This window comes from Tursiops truncatus, chromosome 10 (genome assembly GCF_011762595.2).
Source record: "Tursiops truncatus isolate mTurTru1 chromosome 10, mTurTru1.mat.Y, whole genome shotgun sequence".
Lineage (NCBI taxonomy): Eukaryota > Metazoa > Chordata > Mammalia > Artiodactyla > Delphinidae > Tursiops > Tursiops truncatus.
The window spans coordinates 65,158,077-65,177,570 of record NC_047043.1 but is presented as its reverse complement, the minus strand read 5'-3'; the positions used below and the strand labels follow the sequence as shown (position 1 = coordinate 65,177,570).

The window sequence follows — 19,494 nt, the reverse complement described above, 5'->3', positions numbered from 1 at the left end:
TGTGATACATTCCCCCTGTGTCACTGATGCACCAACATCTCATCCTCCACTGAGTCCATGAAACAGCAGGACAAAGGCAGCCATTGGAGTAGCTGGACGGGTGGCCCAAGTGAATGCCAGGTGTCCCAGGGACAGCCCAGGTCAGGCAGGACCCAGGCATGGTCTGTGAGGAGAGCCCAGAGGAGGGTCACTGTGAAGGTCACTCTGGAGGCCTAGAGCCACCGACCCCTACCCATCACCCATGCCCTTTCCCGCCCTTGCAGAAGATTTGCCTAAAAAGTTGGTGAGTGAAGCCCTATGTTCTAATCTGCAGTCCTCCCACTGTGCCTGCCTATTTTCATTACAGAGGGAAAGAGCATCAGAGCCGTGTTTATAACCCCCTTTTAGATAACAAATCACATTTTCTTTTCGCCAGCGACTGTGTTGAATTGATATTTTTTCCCCTCGGTTTAATAGGTTTGTGTGTTCAGGAATGATCTTCATCAACCGAAACTCCTTATTGTGTTTGATGTAATGTCAGCTTTCATTACGCGCTTGGGTCAGAGCTGGGCCCAGGGAAAGGCTGAGCACCCTGGATCCTGGGCCCCGGCCCTCACCCCCACCCCAGGCCCACCTGAGCTCCAGTCTCTCTGGACTGGTGGTTGGGCAGGTGTGGGAGGGGTTGGAGATGAGTCGAGAAGGCAGAATGGAGCCGGGGTGCAACGCCTTTTTTATCCCTGCCTTAGCTTCCTCATCTGTATAACGGGGTCATAGGGCTGTTGGGAGAACCCTGTACCGCAGTGCGTGTGAGGCCTAGCTGGACACAGCAGATACCTCACAGGACTGAAACTTTGGTCTTTCAGTCATCAGGAGGTGTGGTCTTGCCCAGGCATGGCGCCAGGCCTGTAGTCAATGTTCCAGAATGCTTGGACTATACCCATAGGTCCAGCCAGTGGCCTGCACCCCCCAGACCTCTGGTGGGAGAGAACCCATGACTGTTCCCCACGACTAGCCCCGGTACCGACCACCTCAAACCGTGGCCTCAGACCCAGCACCTGGACAGTCACCAAGGCTAAGTCCCTCCCTCCATGAGGAGCCTGAGCTCAGAGAGGGAACAGTGCAGCCCTGCGATCACACAGCACATGGGGCCCAGCCAGGCCCAGGCAAGGGGAGGCCCACCGTGGAGTAAGTGCTGGCTCTGTGCTTGCTGTTTTACAGCCAGACCCTTGGGAGCACACTTGGTCATCACCCCCATTTGCAGACCACAAAGAAACAGGCTCCCAGTGAACAAGGGACTTCCGGGGCCATGCTGCAGGTTTTTGCTGTACAAAACAGGGCTGAGGAGCACCAGGGGAGGGTGACTCGGACAGTGGCCCTATCTTGTGTCCTGGCCTTAGGGCCTATCAAGGCAGGGGTGGGGTGGCCCCTCCTGAGCGGGTGGCACCTGATGGCACCAGATTTACCTTCTGGCAGCCGCTGTCAGCCATGCTCAGTTCTGATTAAAGATCATTAAACATGAAATTAGCCCATTTGTGTTACGGGTCCCTGGGGTGGCCGGTGATTATGATGTGCAGATGGCTGAGAACCCAGGCGGCGGGCAGGCGGGCGAGGCCAGGACACGCGGTGCTAGCAAAGGCAGGCGAGGGCTGGGAGGCAGGCACAGGGGCCGGGCTTTGTTTTCTCCCGCTCCTGTTGTGTAAACCCCCTTGCATTTCACAACAAATCACAGATAATTAATAAGTACATGCTCGTAATGAGCAGGCTTTTTAATAGAAGAAATTGGAAGATGCGGTGTCGAGTCATTATTTCACTCTTTCCCAGACTCGGCTCTATTTTTCCATCTTCCTCAATTCTCCCTTGGTACTGCCTCAGCCAGAGTCTCTGCAGATAGGCTGGCTCTAACCCTACCTCCCAGCAGGGCTGCAGTGCAGAGACCCTGATCCTAGAGTCAGGGAGCCCCAGGGGTACCGACCCGGGGTACCACATCCTCCTGGTGCCTGTGAGAGCTCCTGAGGACGGTCTGGCTGGGGTGTGGGTGGGGCATCCAGCCTGCCTCATCCAGCCCTCCCTGGATGGCAGCTCTGGATGGGTAAGGGGGCGGTCTCTGCCCCAGAGGAATCTGAGGGGACCATTCCAGGCCTTAGAGCTGGGGGTCCTGGCCGCACCTCAGGAGACCATGAGTGATGAGGCATCTCTTCCCCACCAGGAGGAAGACATAGTGTACTACGACGCCAAGGCCGACGCTGAGCTGGTAAGTGCCCCCACCCGTGCTGGCAGGGACGGGGAGCTGCCAGAGCCACACCCCCCTCTCTGGGACCTCATGGCCTCAGCTGTAAAATGAGTGTTAGGATTCAGCACTCTTCAGCATTCTGAGCTTGGCCTTGCAGAGTTGTGGTGCACAGGTCCCCGCCCTACACCTCTCACAATTCCCTAGAGGCCCTGACCCCTCCAGGGCCGTGTCTCTGTGGCACCAAGGGGCACAGCTTCACTGTACAGTGTGGGGCGGGCCCAGCCCCATCCCTGGGCAGGGTGGTGAGGCTCTTGGACCTCCTCCCCTAGGTCAGTTCAAGTACCAGCATCGGGAGGACAGAGGGATGCTGAGTGCTGTGAGAGTAGGGCAGAGAGGGAGCAGGTGGCGAGGGCTTCCTGGAGGTAGGCAGGCGGGGCCGGGATGCAGGTGTGTTTCAGGTGAGTGCAGGTACCCTTCCCTGTGGTGAGGGGAAAGTGGCTTCCGCGTGCTGACCACCCCACGGCCTGGCCCCATGATCAGTGTTGGCCCTGGGCTAAGTCAGTCTCACCCCAGCTGTAGAGGCAGCCCAGTCCCTGTGCCTGTTCTTCAGATGAAGGAGAGGGCTCTGACTCATCAGGGGTCACCACCCCGGAAGTGGTGGTGCTGGGACTGACCGGAGAACCCAGAGCTACACTGCTCTTCTGCCTCACTGACTGGTTCACGTCTGCTTGGGTGGCCCTGTGACAGAGAGAGGTCCCTGTCACCAGAGGACTCACGTGAAAGTGTGACCATTTGGGGTGTGAGGGGGTCTACAGAGGAGACAAGAGTGTCTGAGGGTGCAGGGCACATGGAACAGACTGTTTTGGTGAACCTGTCAAGGCCCAAATTCATCTGCCTGCTTTTGAGGCAAAAGTAGTTGAACCTGGTTATTTCCTCTGTAAACAGAGGTGTCACAACTCAGTCTCTGGGGCCCCACCTGTGCTGACTGGTGCAGAAGACCCAACAGCTAGGCTCCCACTCCTGGGCCTATTGGCCTGGGGGGTTGCCTGGGGCGAGCAGGAGGTATCCAGTGGCACCAAGAGGTGGGCAGGCAGGAAGGGATTCCTGCAGCGGGTCTGTGGTGCCAGGCTGGCCTTGGTGAGCCGTCAGGAGGGCAGGCAGGCAGGGCCGCAGAGAAGGCGGGGTGGGTGGGCTAAAGCAGGTGTGCTTCCCCCTTGGCTGAGCCTCCGTGGCTCCCAGAGAAGTTGCTAAAATTAAAGCTGGAATCTGAAATTCAAATGAAGAACAAACCTTTAATTAGACCCTGAATCTAATTCCTTACCCCCCTCAGCAGCGGGCTGTAATTTTAGCAATCAGTGCATTAAATATAAACCAGGAGACTGCAGTTGCCCACCGTACAAAGCCCCTGGGCGTTGGGGTGACACTGAGGGGTCTCTTTGGCCAGTCTGGTACCCAGCCCCCTCCCTGGACTCCCTGCTCCCAGCAGCCCCCAACTCCTGGCTCTAAATCATTGACTCCCTGCCCCCAGCCCCTTGGACATCTGCTGGGGGGGCTAGGGACAGCACAGGGAGGGAGACTCACCCCGGGTGGGGCTGGGCCAGGGTCAGTTAGGCCAAAATCCCAGCCTTCCCAGCCCCAGTATAAATATCAGCACGCACACATTCCCCAACTCTCCTGTCTGTTACGTTGTTTTGTTTTTTTAATCTTTGCCAGAGGTACAGTTGGAGATCTTTCTAGACCATTTACTTTTAAATTACCAGCCAGAAGGTGGGGGTAGGGAGGGAAAGAAGGAAGGAAAAAGTTCGCCAGCTGATAGCTTATCAGAACAGAATCCAAATGTCACATTAGTTGGGAAAGTTGGGAGATTAAATTTTCCAGCGCCCTTCATCTGCCGCTGACATTTCGGGGGCTTTCTTCTTCCGCACTTCCCCCTCCTCCCAGCAGAACGTGAGTGGCTCACACCTCAGGGGCGGCCGGCTCCCTGCTCTGGCCTCCATGCTCAGCAGCTGCCTGCCCCAGCTTTACCCAGCATCCAGGAGCTTCTAGGAGGCTAGGGTGTGCCGAGGTGGGCAGAGGGGTGGCACACTGGGTGAGGGGCAATGGCAGGGCAGTAGATGGCTTGGATTTTGCTGTTACAAAATCCACTGAAGAGATAGATGAAAAGGGTGTTTGCTGCAGGCCCTCCAGCCAGCTGCACCCACCATCCAGGCAGTAATTCATTCCCCAGGCCTGAGGGTGCACCCAGAGCACTCCCTGGGGGAGGAGAGCACAGCTGGCTGGGTGGGGAGGCACGATCACCCTTTCCCCAGACAGACAGCCTGGCGGCAGGAACATGAGGGGTGTGACCAGGACCCAGTGAGCAGTGGGGTCGGCCGTCACGTGAGATCCACTGGGGAGAGGAAATGAGCTGAGCCTGGTGCTGAAGGTGGTCACAGGGGCGTTGAGGGGCAGCGAGGGAACATGTGGCTGGTTCAGCTGCTTATACTCCCTCCTCCCAGGGCACAAAGACCCCCAGCTCTGCGCCTACCTCGCGTGGCTCTCCATCTCTCCTCGCCTCCCCATCCGGCTTTTCTTCATCTTCCCCTTCACTTTCTACCTCCATCTTCCCTTCCCCCTTGCACACCTGCACCTGTGCCTGCCCACCCCCCACCTCGGCTGCGGCATCAACACTATAGTCGCAGACCCACTCCTGCCAGCCTGTGGTGGTGGGCAGGGGCGCACGGCGCATGCCCAGCCTGCCTGGCCGAGAGATGCTGTAATTGGCACCTGTCAGACGGCTGCAACTCATTTTAGAAAGTCAGTGGGGGCCTTTATAGTCCTTCTGCTAGCAGGCACCACAGACCCTCCTTCTGGATGTTACCAGGTCTCAGTGCTAGCCCCGACCCGAGCCCAGCTCTCCCACGGACTCCCCGCTCTCCAACTCAGCCCCTAGAGCCGCCCTGCTGCAGGGGGTGGTGCCCCTCCCCCAGATGGGGCTAGGGCCCTCTCCTTGGTGCCAAAGGAACTCCATGCAGGGGATAGGTGGGACCGAGTTGTGGGGTGTATGTTGCAAAGCTCCTGTGACGGGGTGCTGAGGCCGCCTTGTGATTACACAGAGCAAGTTCTTATGAGCAGGGTGTCTGCAGCCCACTCCTCTCTAGCTCCAAGATTTGCCTCCTTCGCTGATAATTGGTTTCCAAGGATGTGAGGAAGGGCTTGGTTTGGTCTTGGCTCTGGAATTTGGGTTTAGCAAATGTGGGGATGGTGGGTGGGGCAGGTGGGTGTCACGGGCTTTCCAGGCAAGGGGTCCATACCCCATGTCTCTGTGTCCCTGTGTCTCTCCATCTCTGTCTCTGCAGTAGTCTCTGATTCTGAGATGCCCCTATCTCCTAGATTCTGGCCCCCCTGCCTGCAGTTCTATCCAACCCCACTCCACCATTTCCCAGCCCTGACACTGCCATGGTTGGGGGGTCCCTTTCCACAGGACGACCCTGAGAGTGAGGATGTGGAAAGGGGGTCCAAGGCCAGCACCCTACGGCTGGACTTCGTTGAGGACTCAAACTTCAAGAACAAGGTCAACTATTCATACACGGCTGTGCAGATCCCCACGGACATCTACAAAGGCTGTGAGTGTGCAGAGTGATCGGGAGCAGCCCTTCCCACCCACCATGGGGGCAAGGCCCACTGCCTGGGCACTGCCAGGTCCCAGGTGCCCATCCACCTTCAGCCCCCTACACCCAGGGTCACACATGCTCACCTCTCAGACCTGCCCACATGCAGGCCTCAAGCCACTCTCAGGCACAGCCTCACGCTAACTCTCAGCAAGACACAAAACACCGAGCCTCTCACCCCTATGCATGTACGGGCTCACACAAATGCATGCACACAACTCTTCCCCCACGTGCTGGGCCAAGTCCCCACCTGTCCCCAGAGCAGCTCCTCCCTACCCTCTCCCATTCCCTGGCCCCATGCAGGAAGGGTTGAGGACCTACCACATCAGATGGGCACAGGACAGGGAGCAACTTCTCATTCATAGACACCAACCCTGTTACACCTCCCTCCTTCTCCCTGGTGAGCAGGGGGAGGTGGAGATGGAGGTCAGGGGGATTGAGTAGAGGGTGGTTGAGATGCCAAGCTCCAGGGACAGTATAGCTTTGCACAATGGGGAAACCAGGTCACTACAGCTAGAAGGATTTGAGTCAGACATGAGGATGAACTTCCTGAAGAACTTGGGAGGTGTAGGGAGAAGAGGCCAAGAGTCAAACACTGAATGGGGAACTCTAGCTGCAGGATTTAAGGCCCCGGAGTCTCTTGGTTCTGACACAATTCTATGGGCACCGACAGGGTAGCCTCAGAATCCAAGGGGCCCACTGGGTGGAGGTTCTTGAAGCAAAGGTCCCAGAACTTCTGCGTGGACTTCAGAAAGCAGGGAATCCTCCAGGGTTCTCAGGGAGGCCCCTCCTGGGCCTTCTGGGCAGCCTCAGGCAGGAGTGAGGGTGGATGCCCCCCACACCCTACAAGGGCCACCCACAGGCCACCTGCCCGAGCCAGTCGAGGGGCACTATCACAGGCAGGCACGCTAATTAAAACAGGAACCACACCGCCCTCCCCAGTCACCCCTCGCTACCCACACAAATTACATTTTATATGTTTTTTATTTACTGTGTCACTTTTAATTAAATCTGTAATCGCCTGCCTGAGGGGGGCATGGTCCCCATTTCCAAGCTCAGTGTGATCTGAGGGTGTGGGCACATGAGTGTGTGTGTGTGGTCACAGGGCTGAGCAGCACGCCCTTTCCAGGTGGGGGGCTGTAGTGTGTGCACAAGCGTGTCTCACAGTGTATGCGTGAGCGTGCATGTGGTCATGGCTACCTGAAGGGACAGCCCAGCCGGGTCTCCTCTCGGCCCTTGACCTGAGTCAGGGACACCCCTCTGCCAGCAGCAGCTAGAGGGGCTCCCAGAATGGTCTGTCTGCTCTAAGCCTCTCATGTGCAGATGGGGAAACTGAGGTCCAGTGAGGGGTGGGACCTGCCAGGCAGACTCTCCCACGGCAGACAGTACTGTGTGAAACATTTGAGAGCCTGACTTTATTTTTTCCTTAAAGAGAAAAATAGAAATTGTACAACTCACTAAGTTTCTAAATTAGGAACGGGACCATAACATACTGTTCAGTAGGCACAGCCAATGCTAGAAATGTGTTTTGTTTTCACATTATGGTCAGTTAAGGGAAGCTGCAGGGCCAGAGAGAAGGGAGTGAGAGCAGAGGGGGAGGACTAGGCAGCAGACAAGACAGCAGAGGCCCCCCAGTCTGGAGAGAGAGAGCAGAGGGAAGAATGCCCCAGAATATATTGTCACCCCCTAGGCTGTGGGCCGAGCCTGGAGCATTTGTATCTTTAAATCACAGCTCTGGGAATTCCCTGGCGGTCCAGTGGTTAGGGCTCTGCGCTTCCACTGCAGCGGGCACGGGTTCGATCCCTGGTCGGGGAATTAAGCTCCTGCATGCCAGGCGGCACAGCCAAAAAATAAAATAAAGTAAAAAATAAATCACAGCTCTTCATCTGTTCTAAGGGTTTCTTCTCTGAAAAGAAGAGCAGAGCCTTTGGAAGACGTGCTCTGGTTCCCGTTTGGGGAGTGGATCTTCAGGGAGAGGTGATGGTGTCAGGGCTCCACCCGGAAAGAAAGGAGGTGGGAGAAGTTGGAGGAAGAAGTAGCCCCCAGGGGAGGGGGTGCGATACAGAGGCCTGGCAGTAGCAGGTATCCAACTCCTGCTGTTTTTCTGAGTTTCCCACACGCAGAGACAGGTACACTGCACATGTGAGAACATGTGCCACACACACACATTGGGCAGGTTTAGGGCTGTCCTGAGTTGGGGGGCTGCATACTGCTTAAGCCATCCCAAGTCTCTGCCCGGGTTGCCGGATGGATGGAGTCCATCCATCTGAGAGAAGCCTTGCTCTGTGTGTGGGGGGCTAGGTCTGGCCAGGGCGTCACACCTGTGCAGCCACAGAGGTTGAGGGAGGGGGAGGGTGGGGTAACTTGTGGTGGGGGGTTGTGAAAGCAGGACCCATTGGTGTCCTCCTGTAAGGGCAGAGTGCTGTGTAGGTATGAGCATGTGTGACCCTGTGCCCATGGCAGCAGTGAGGCTGCTGGGCAGGTAGGTTTGGGGGTGAGGGGATGACACATCCGGCTGGAAACACAGAGGTTAGATGTAGGTACACCTGTTGTATACCTGCATGCAGTATACAAGCGCAGGCTGTGTGTGTGTGTGTGTGTGTGTGTGGGAGTGCACGTGCCAGTGTTGCAGCAGGATCATTGCACAGCCCGTGTCCCTCCGAGAGCCCCCGCCCCCACCCCTGCCTGCTCCTGGCCCCAGTTGATTAATCATGGAGCTGAGTGGCTTCCAGCTTATCAGGTACCTTAATAGCTGAATAATTCCAGCACCATCATCGAGCCCTTAATTGCTTTCTTGTGGCTGCAGCCCGGAGTGCATGCTGAGTGGGTGAGCTCCCAGGGGACCAGCCGCAAGCTCCAGGCAGCAGGCTGGATGGGCATCCCAGCTCATAGCTCCCTGCCACCTGGGTGGCCCCTCCGCAGGGGCCACAGGCCACAGCCGCCCTGCCTGATCATGTGGAGCCTGGCCGAAGGGCAGGCTGAGCTGTTTCTTGGGATGAGAACAAGGATGTCTTCCTGGAGGAGCTGGTGCAGCCCCAGCTGAGCCCTGGGAAGTGAGGGAGACCTGGGTAGGCAGAGAGCAGGTGAGGCTTTCTAAGTGAGAGGCACATGCATGGGTGTCGCTGTGATGAGCTTCAGCGCGGGAACAGCCGAAGCGCTTCCCACCCCAGCCCCCTGCTTCCCCCCTAGCCACCGTCATCCTCAATGAGCTCAACTGGACGGAGGCCCTGGAGAATGTATTCATTGAGAACCGCAGGCAGGACCCCACACTCCTGTGGCAGGTCTTCGGCAGTGCCACGGGAGTCACTCGCTATTATCCAGGTGAGCACTAGCCCATCTCCCCAGTCCACTCAGCACCCCACCCTCCTCCATCTCCCCGCCCCCTCATCCTGGGGTGCGTGGGGCAGGACGGTCACCTTGCTGGTTGTAGCGTGGCCTGGCCACTGCTGCAAGGCCTGCTACCAGCCCAAGGCCCTTCCCTGCCTGTCCCCAGTCACCTCCTCTCCTCCCACAGCCACCCCATGGCGAGCCCCCAAGAAAATCGACCTGTACGATGTCCGAAGGAGACCCTGGTGAGCAAGCAAGGAGGGGCTGGGCAGGGACACCCCTCAGCTCTCCCGCCTGCTCCCCTCCATCCCGATAACCAGGCCTCCAAGCAGGGTGCAGCCAGCTCTATCCAATTTTCATTTCACACATCGTTGCCACTGGAAAATGGATCCCATCACCCAGGCAGGCCTCCCAGCTGCCTCTGCCCCCCGTCCACTGCCCGGCACTCCACCCCCTCGGGACTGAGGGATTGGGCTAGTGGGGGTTCCTGAGGGTGGATATGTCCTCCGTGGGTTTGGCCAGCCCCTGCTGTACCCATCTGAGCCCTAGACACCCCTACCCTCTGCTCTGCCTCTCCTGCAGTACTCCCTGGCCTCCTCCTCTGCCACCTGTTCAATCCCATACGCAGCTATGACTCTGCCCTTGGTGCCTCAGCCTGGGCCAGGGGAAATGACAAGCCACTGAGGCCATGGAACAGGCCTCCTAGCCTCTCTGGATCACCTGCTCACCCCTCCTTGGGGTTGTTCACATGTTGGGGGACCAGGTCACTCATGCCATGGGCAAGGACTGTCTGCTTTATTAAATGCGGTGTCCTCAGTGCCTAGAACCCTGTCTGACCCATGCCATGGATGCTCAATAGAAACATGTTGAATTGGGCTTCCCTGATGGTGCAGTGGTTGAGAGTCCGCCTGCCGACGCAGGGGACACGGGTTCGTGCCCTGGTCCGGGAAGATCCCACATGCCCCGGAGCGGCTGGGCCCGTGAGCCATGGCCGCTGGGCCTGCGCGTCCGGAGCCTGTGCTCCGCAACGGGAGAGGCCACAGCAGTGAGAGGCCCACGTACCGAAAAAAAAAAAATTAAAAAAAAGAAACATGTTGAATCAGTATGTGGGTGAAGGAAGGAAGAACCCACAAGGTCTCAGTGAGGCTGGCCCTAACTGAGGCTTCTCCTGGGCAGGTATATCCAGGGGGCCTCGTCGCCCAAGGACATGGTCATCATCGTGGATGTGTGAGTGAGCGATGCTGGCGGGTGGGGTGGGGGCGGGGCTAGGGACTAGAATCTGCTTCTGGGGAACATGATGGGGAAGCAGCAGGAGAACACCTGAGGCCGACCAGGCGCCTCCGTGACCCACCCCCCAGGAGTGGCAGCGTGAGCGGGTTGACCCTGAAGCTGATGAAGACATCTGTCTGTGAGATGCTGGACACACTCTCCGATGATGACTATGTGAATGTTGCCTCCGTGAGTGGCAAGGGCGGTAGGCGGGCACTCCCTCCTGCCCCATGCAACCCCTGCCTGCCCAGGCCAGCCTGAGGCCACTCACCACTCTCACTGTCCCTGCAGTTCAATGAAAAGGCACAGCCTGTGTCATGCTTCACACACCTGGTTCAGGCCAACGTGCGTAACAAGAAGGTGTTCAAGGAAGCTGTGCAGGGCATGGTGGCCAAGGGCACCACAGGCTACAAGGCCGGCTTTGAGTATGCCTTCGATCAGCTGCAGAATGTGAGCCCCCTGGGTGGGTGAACGGGTGGCCAGGGACAGGCAAGGGCCCAGGCTTGGTGACACCAGGGAAATCAAGATAGATGACCTTGTTAGCACCCATCAGGTAGGTTGGGCAGATAGCACTGTCAACTGTGGGGTAGGGGAGCCAGAGGGCCAGGCCCATTCCGGGGAAGGAGACCCACCTGTGGACCAGGGAGGGGCTGAAAGCTGCCTGACCCCACACCTACTCCTGCCCAGTCCAACATCACTCGTGCCAACTGCAATAAGATGATCATGATGTTCACGGACGGCGGTGAGGACCGCGTACAGGACGTCTTTGAGAAGTACAATTGGCCCAACCGGACGGTGAGGCTCAGCCCAGGTGGGGGCTGCCCTGACCTGGCCCGGTACAGGGGAGGGCTGTCCTCTGGCGGCCACGGCAGTAACCTCAAGCCCCAAACAGGTGCGCGTGTTTACTTTCTCCGTGGGGCAGCACAACTACGACGTCACACCCCTGCAGTGGATGGCCTGCACCAACAAAGGTACCTTGTCCGGGTGTCACTGCCACAGGGCCTGCCTGCCGTGTTCTGCCAATCCATTGGGTTGGTTGTCCACGTGTCCTTCATATGTCCAGCTTTCCAGCTGCTTGTTCATCCAGTGTCTGTCTTTCTGTATATGTGACTGGTCATCTCTCTATGTGGCTAACTTGTCCATCTGACTCAGCCTCTTTCCACCTATCTGTCCATTGTTCATCTGTCCCTAGCTTGTCTGCGCCTGCATCTGTTTTCTGGTCAATCCAACTCTCCATGCAATTGGGCCTGGCCTCCAGGTGGACTCTGAATGTCACTGCCATCCTAGAATGAGGGACTTCAGGCCTCAGGCTCCTCCTTTCATCCCAGTTCTGCTTCCTTAAACCCCTACACTCACAGCCCCTTCCATGTCATTGGTCCCATTCACAGGGTAATGGCAGGGAGCACTAAAGGAACATGAGTTCAGAGGAAATGACACCCAAAAGAGAGGGAACCTAAGAGACCAGTCAGGGCTGCAGACACACCCCAGGGTACAGGGCCTCCTGTGCCATGGATCCCAAGCAGCACCCAGGCCCACCTCTGCCTCCCCTTCCCTCACAGGTTACTATTTTGAGATCCCTTCCATCGGTGCCATTCGCATCAACACGCAGGTGAGACTGTGGGGGCGCCCCTCCTCCCAGCCCCTTGTCTTTGCTTCGCGGGGTCGTGGGAACCATGGGCTGCTGTGTGATGAGAGCGCCCCCTGGTGGCTAATTGACACATGGGGAGGCAGGACAGGGAAGATACAGTGGGAGGGGCAGACTCATGACGCCCCACCCCTGCCCCCACCACCTCCCCAGGAATATCTAGATGTATTGGGCAGGCCCATGGTGCTGGCGGGCAAGGAGGCCAAGCAGGTTCAATGGACCAACGTGTACGAGGATGCACTGGTAAGGCCTCGGGGCAAGGAAGGGGTGGGGCTGGTGACCTTCCCCCCAGGATGTGCCCACAGGGTCAGGTCCCATGCGGGCCCCCTTATGGTGGTAAACCAAACAGAGGAGAAAGAGAAGTGGCCTGTCTCCACACCCCTGCTCTGAACACTCAGGGTGGGGGCATGGCTGGCCACAGGAGTCTGACCCATCCTCCTCCTCTCCCTTCAGGGGCTGGGGTTGGTGGTGACAGGGACCCTCCCTGTTTTCAACCTGACGCAGGATGGCCCTGGGGAAAAGAAGGTGAGGTTCCCCACTGGGGAAGGGCTAGTCATGCCTGGGGAGAGCTGTGCATGCCCAAAACAGGTCTGGGATGGAGCGCGGATAGGCAGGCCTCTAAACGGGACAGGGGCAGCAGCTTGAGAGCAGCTTGAGGCCATGGGCATGGGCAGTTGGGCAAGGTGGCTCCCCCCATGGAATTGAGCCTGTTGCAGACCCCCTGCCTCTGCTCCCAGAACCAGCTGATCCTGGGCGTGATGGGCATTGACGTGGCTCTGAATGACATCAAGAGGCTGACTCCCAACTACACGGTGAGTGTCTACCTGCCCATCTCCCTGTTCTGCCTCTCCTGTGGACACAAGCCAGGCTCAGCAGAGGCTGATGAGGATTCCCACACCTCTGTGGAGTTCTCCGAGTTCAGGCGGTCAGGGAAGGCTTCCAGAGGAGGTGATCTTGGGCCCAAAACTGGGATCAGCAAACTTCTGTAAAGGGCCAGATTATAAATATTTTAGTCTCTGCCAGCCTAAATACTCATACTCAATTCTACTGCATTGAGGAAACAGCCAGAGACGAAACATAAATAAATGGGCATGGCTATGTTCCAATACAATTTTGTTTGTAGATACTAAAATTTGGATTTCAAATAATTTTCACAAGTCATGAAATAGAAATCCCTCTTTTTCAGTCATTTAAAAATGTAAAAACCATTCTTATCTCACAGCAGTACAGTAACCGGCAGCGGGCCAGATGTGGTCCATGGGCCCTAGTTTGTCGACCCCTGGTCCGTCACATAGGCAGGAGTGTCCTGGGTAGAAAGGAGGTGAAGGCGTACCTTGGAGGCAAAGGGAACTCTCTGGGCAAAGGCCTGAAGGTGAAAAACAGAATCATAAGCCAGGGAAGGGGCCAGATCAGTGTGGCTGACCCAGGGCCTATGGCAAAGAGAGTTTGGGACTTGGTTGTGAAAAGGTTGGGAGATGTGTGTCAGCATGCTTAAACCTGAGCCACATGAAGGCCCCAAGTCTTTGGCCTCCATATGCAGTGAGAAAACTGCCTCAGAGAGCTAAGGGGTGAGTCCAGAGTCCTGCTTTTCTTTCCCTTACACTTGGAAGGGACACCCCAGGTAGTCCAAGGGTACACTCGTCCCCCTGCGGTCTACCAAGATGGGGACCAAGAAGAGGCCGTAGTGGGGAGAGGAGGGGAGGGCAACAGCAGCCTTGTGGGGCCAGTGGAGGTGGAGAGGGTCCGCTGACTGATAGCGCCATGAGCACCCGGGGGAGGGGCTGAGAAGGCCAAATCACATTAAGGTCCCACAGAGCTGGCCAGCATGGGCCAGGGCTAGTGCATGAGGGGCACCAGCCTGCTGGGCTTGGCTTGAGAGGTAGGCTTGGGGCCGAGCGACATGTTGGGGTCCCTGACCCAGGAAGGCAGATGGCACCCCCCAGCAGCGTGGGAGGCAGGATGAGGAAGAGCTCTGGAGCCCAGGAAATCCCTGCCCAACCCTCCAGGCCCTAAGCTCCTCTATCTATACCCCCAGCTTGGAGCCAACGGCTACGTGTTTGCCATTGACCTGAATGGCTACGTGTTGCTGCATCCCAACCTCAAGCCCCAGGTGAGCCAGATGGGTGGCCTGCAGATGGGGGGTAAACCCTGTGAGAGAAGGTCCTGACTTCCTGCCCTGCCTCCCCTAGACCACCAACTTCCGGGAGCCTGTGACCCTGGACTTCCTGGATGCAGAGCTGGAGGATGAGAACAAGGAGGAGGTAAGGAGAAGAAGAGGAGGAGGGATGGGGGCGGGCATCCAGAGCAGAGAAGGGTAGGGGCCCCACCCTTCACGTCTCTGACCCTTCCAGATCCGTCGGAGCATGATCGATGGCAACAAGGGCCACAAACAGATCAGAACACTGGTCAAGTCCTTGGATGAGGTGAGAAAGTGGCAGAAGGGGGACAGAAGGTCAGGGTGGACACCCTCCTACCCCCCACTCCACCCCAGCCTGCTTCCCCAAGCACCTGACCCAGCCTCTTCTCCCAGAGGTACATAGACGAGGTGATGCGGAACTACACCTGGGTGCCTATAAGGAGCACCAACTACAGGTGAGTGGAGCCAGGCTGGGCAGGCAGGGAGGGGCAGGGCAGCCCCAGAGCCCTAGCTGCCCCTCCCTCCCCCACCCCCGTGTGCCAGTTCTCAGCGGCTGTGACCACGATCCCAGTGGGGCCCCAGCAGCCAGGGCTGCTTACTTCTCACTCCTGGGTGCTCAGTCCCAAGGGTCCCTCGCTGGCCCTTCATGAACAAGCAGCATCTCCTGGGAGCGCACAGTGGAGACATGACAGTGCATCTGATGCCTCCCCATTCCCCACCACCCTCTCTACATCCCTCCCGCCTTGGATTGTATCCCTGGATGTGTGCATGCAGGATGTCATCCTCAGCACGTTCACCGGCCTGCTCTCAGCAGTTGTCACAGCCTCAGAGAGTGTACTGACTGTCTTCTGCGTGCCCCAAGAGCTGGTCTCCTTCACACTCCAGCACCAGCCCATGACTGTCCCTCACTGTGATAGTGCCAGCCCTGCTTTTAGCTGGCTCTCACATGGCCTGAGTCTCTGGGGACTATGGACCCCGGTCTCATGGCAACACCCCCACCCCCATCCCCACAGCCTAGCTCACTGACAGTATTCTGCCCCTGTGAGTCTGCTGCTGGCCAGCTGGAGGAGACTGGCTGGGCAGGTGGTGTGCTGGGGGAGGCCGCTGGGGCGAGGGGTGGGATGGGGATTTGCTTTGGGGCTGGGAGTTCTGAGGCCTCCAGGAGAGTTCGGGAAGTGGAGGGCCCAGGCCCCTAGGCCCTGAATCTCTCACAGCTAACCAGGGAGAGGTGTCCCTGGTGGTCGGGGGAGGGGATGCCACAGCCTGGGCCTCTCACCCAGCTCCAAAGCCATGGGGAGGAGGGTGCCAATGGGGCCCGCCTCTCTCCAGCAGTGACCTGTGCTCCTCCCATCCCCTCCTCCCCAGCCTAGGGCTAGTGCTCCCGCCCTACAGCACCTTCTACCTCCAAGCCAACCTCAGTGACCAGATCCTGCAGGTCAAGTGTAAGTGGCCCGGCCCCTGCCTGCGCCCTGCACCCCCGCCTTTGCCCCGCACCCTGGCTGGCCCCAGGCAGCATAGCCAGCCGCTTGCGGCCAGGCGGCCCCTCCTGCCCAATCTGCCCGCCCCCCAGGCGCCCGCAGGCTGGGGCACCAGCCATCGGAAAGTCTGTGGAACTCTGCATGCTTGCCTTTTCTCAGATTTGGTTCCAGACCATTCTCTCATGGTTTCCATTGAGGTTCTGTTTTTGGTTTCTCCTCCTCCGTGTCTTCCCTCCTTAGCCTGCCTCCCCCACACACGCCTGGGGGCTGAGTTCTTGGAAGACACCCCCTCCTCTCATCCCTCCTGCCCCCTGCTCCCTGCGCAGCGCTCTCCCGCTGTGGCACCACCCCCGGGTCTCTCTCCACCCTGCCCCCTCTTCTGTCCCCCCTCACTCATCCTCCCTTATTTTCCTCCTCACCTCTTCTCTCACCTTCTGCCTCCATCGCCTTCCTGCCCCCTCACTCTCTCCCTTTGCCCTTCCTCCTTCCCTCCCGCTCCCTCTCGCCCTCCTGCCTCCTCCTTTCCCCTCCCTGCACCCGCACCTTCTCTCCCTACCGCTTCCTTCTGCTCACTCCCTCCATTTCTCTCTCCCACATCCCCTCCCTCCCACTGTCCATTCAGTCTCTCCCCCTCTCTTCTCCTCTCACACTCTCCTCTCTCCATCTTCTCTCCTACCCCTTCCCCTCCTTTGCTCCCTTCCTCGGGCCTTCATCCCTGCCTCCCCCACCCTCCCTGTCTCTTGCCCTTCCTCCTTCCTTCCCTCCCTCTCCCGCTCCTCTGCCTGTGGCTCATCCCTGCATGTCCTGCTCACCTTGGGCCTCCCCCAGAGGCCTCTGGAGCCCGTGGCCCCGCCTGCCCACCGCCCGAGGTCACTGGGAGGGAGGCTGGGGCTCCGGCCCCACCGGGCGCCCCCCACCTGCCTGGCTGACTGGGGCTCATCTCCTTTGAGTTTTCTCGCTCTCTCTTTCTCTCTCATGTCGTTTTTTGCAAGAAGTTTCCTTTCGGTATGATGATGAGACACAATATTTTCATTCAAACAGCCATTGAATAAAATATTGTTTGTGCCCCTCCCCTTCCCCTCCCCCTTTTCGTTTGTTTTTGTGTTTGTGTTGTTTTTGTTTTCCTCGCTTTCTCTCTTGGTGGACTGTCCCAGTGCCAATCAGCAAACTGAAGGGCAAGTATATTCAGAACCAGTGCACCCTCCTCTCCCCACCCCACCCCCTGCCCTCACGCCCCTGCTTGCCCCCCTCCCTGCCCAGGACCAGCCAAACCCCTGCTCTCCAGGGCTCCCCCCCAGCATCCCCCGGGCTCCTCTAGTTCTTGCCTTTCCTCTGATCCCTAAACCTCTATTAGAGCCAGCAGCCCTTTCCCCTGGCCCTGCCTGCAGGGTGGTCTCCGGCGTGTTCTGAGAGCTCAGGCCCTCTCCTCATCCTCCTGGCTCCCTCTGGGCAGGCCTCTGCCCCCCACCCCACCTTCTCTGTCCCTCCAAGACAACTCAACAGTGGGGACAGGGCTAGATGGCTCTCTACCACCTCCCACCCACTAGGGCAAGGGGCCTGAGATGTAGGGGGTAGATCAGTCCTCAAAAGGGCTTATGTGAGGCTTCCTCGGGGATATTCTCCCTCCTCAGATCTCTCCAGTTTCTCTCCACAAGCTGGCGGCCCTCCCAAGGGGAGACAGAAGGCTTTGGAAGCCCCACACCCTGACCCTGGGGCCCAGGGGCAGGATAGGGCAGCAGCCAGGCCACCAGGAGAGCAAGGCACACCCAACGCTGGCCTAGGTGCTGAAACCCCTGTCCCCTGCCACCCCTGCTACTCCTGGTGACTTTGTAAAGGCCCACTGGCCCAGCCCTGCCCTGGGGTGCTGGCTGCTCCTGGGAAGAGTGGTCAGGTATGGAAGGTGTTCCCCTGGGAAATAAAGGCAGACTCAGGGCCCCTGGGCCTGGCTGGGAACAGAAGGGGATCTTTCTGGACCCCAAGGGCCAGCAAAGGAGCTTAGAGGGAATCAGGCTGGGGGTGAAGAAAAAGATTCTGGCACTCAGAGGTACTTAAGCCAGAGACTTCGGGAAAAGGTAGGCAGTGAACTCACAGTCCCTGGCAAAGAACAAGAGTGAGAGAGGACAGCACACAAGGGTCTCTGCCGCTGGTGCACAGAGAGGCCCCCCCACGGAACACCGAGGCAGATGGGCCATGGAGAGCCATGGGGAGATGTCCTGTCCCCAGTCCGCATGGGGAAGTAGGGTCTCCCTAAGAAGCCCTAGTGGCCCTGTCCAGCCTAGTCCAGCAAAGGGGATCCAGCTGCCCCCACTGGCCTGGGTGGAGGTGGAGGACGTGCCCTACTCCCACTAGCTTGAGTTGTCTTGTCTCCCCCTCCTACATCCCTCCCAGTGACCCCAGAAATGCAGGGCCCTGATAACAATGACAACCATAGCATAGTCTCCCTTCCTCTCCCCCCACCTCTTTTTCTTTCTCCTCTTCTTCCTCTCCCCACCCCAACCCTTCCCTGTTGGCTTGTGTCCAAACCCTGCCTCACAGTCCTATCAGAAAGCAACAGTCCAACCAGTGACTGCCCAGCTCCTCCAGGCACCCAAAGTCCCCCTCCCCAGAATCTTGCAGTGCACTGTGGGAGTATTTTGGAACAGGGAAGACCCCTCTTCTGCAAAAATAAAGCACTGGGACTTCCCTGGCAGTCCAGTGGTTAAGATGCCGGGCTTCCAATGAAGGGGGGGCGTGGGTGGGTTCGAACCCTGGTCGGGGAACTAAGATCCCACATGCCGCGTGGCAAAAAAAAAACAAAAAAAAAAAGAGGTTGGAATCTGGGTGAAAGGATAGGGAGGTGCATTGCCCAGAATAAGAGAACAGAGGGACACCTCCCAGACTCAGACCAGCAAGGTGGCCAGCCCAGCTGGGCAGGGAGAGGCCCCAGAGGAGCCCTAGTAGCCACATCCCCAGATTCACTCACAGACCCACACAGGGACCTTTGCACACATGCGCACATGCTTACACACTCATGCATACACACGTGCTCTCACATGCACATGCACGCTCATACATATGTGCTCACTCTCACACACGTACAGGCCCAGTCGGTGGATCCCTCAACAGCACCCCATGCCTTCTCTGGAGCCCCCAGCTTCTCCCTTGCTGCTCTGAGCCCAGACAGGTCCTCGGAAGGATAGACCAGACACAGGCCTTCTGGATAGACCAGAACCTGCCCTCATGCCCCCGGCCCAAGAGGGTGTTCATGTTTGAGCAGCGCTTCTGTGCCCTCCCAGCTCCCAGACTCTCCTCTCACAGTGTGGGAACATTCAAGGATCTCCCCTCACCCAGCCTCCTACCCCAGGGAAGACCACTGGACCCCCACAATGCACTGCAGCCCACCCCCAGCTGCCCACACTGTCTCTGGTTGGACTGTCTGTGCCCGTGAGGAACCCCCTCGGTTTGGCCATGTTGATGCCTGACACAGAATAAAAGCAAGACCTACCAAAATGCAAACAGCTACAGCAAAGAGAGATAAAAATCCGCAGCCAAAAGCCAGTTCCATTCCTCAGAGTCTCTTTGGAGGAAGGAAGCTCAGCATGCGGTTTTTTCCATTATGGATGTGATAAGAGCGAGACTGGTGCCTCCCCCAGACCATGCATATATATAGCAGTGTGTGTATATATATGTGTGTGTGTATGTCCGTGTATATGTGCTATACAGCCGTATGGAAGCATATACAGCCACGCCAAGGGACTCACTGCCGACAGAGGACCAGGCCTGGGCAACATATTGGCTAT

The 19,494-nt window shown here is 58.0% G+C and overlaps 1 protein-coding gene across 5 annotated transcripts in view; it reads left to right on the top strand.

Annotated features, from left to right (window-relative positions):
- Positions 1-19,494, top strand: part of CACNA2D2 (calcium voltage-gated channel auxiliary subunit alpha2delta 2) — a 139,141-nt gene that overhangs the window by 111,906 nt on the left and 7,741 nt on the right. For 4 of the 5 annotated variants that reach the window (XM_033865030.2, XM_033865032.2, XM_073811148.1 and 1 more), the window contains exons 5-22: positions 2,186-2,230; positions 5,673-5,814; positions 9,049-9,180; positions 9,374-9,431; positions 10,363-10,413; positions 10,545-10,644; positions 10,747-10,905; positions 11,143-11,250; positions 11,348-11,426; positions 12,015-12,064; positions 12,254-12,343; positions 12,554-12,625; positions 12,838-12,912; positions 14,136-14,210; positions 14,290-14,361; positions 14,452-14,523; positions 14,631-14,692; positions 15,603-15,679. In XM_033865030.2, coding sequence (XP_033720921.1) covers positions 2,186-2,230; positions 5,673-5,814; positions 9,049-9,180; positions 9,374-9,431; positions 10,363-10,413; positions 10,545-10,644; positions 10,747-10,905; positions 11,143-11,250; positions 11,348-11,426; positions 12,015-12,064; positions 12,254-12,343; positions 12,554-12,625; positions 12,838-12,912; positions 14,136-14,210; positions 14,290-14,361; positions 14,452-14,523; positions 14,631-14,692; positions 15,603-15,679 — 1,519 coding nt within the window. The remainder of the gene's footprint in view (positions 1-2,185; positions 2,231-5,672; positions 5,815-9,048; positions 9,181-9,373; positions 9,432-10,362; positions 10,414-10,544; positions 10,645-10,746; positions 10,906-11,142; positions 11,251-11,347; positions 11,427-12,014; positions 12,065-12,253; positions 12,344-12,553; positions 12,626-12,837; positions 12,913-14,135; positions 14,211-14,289; positions 14,362-14,451; positions 14,524-14,630; positions 14,693-15,602; positions 15,680-19,494) is intronic. The other variant, XM_073811149.1, reaches the window with a different exon arrangement.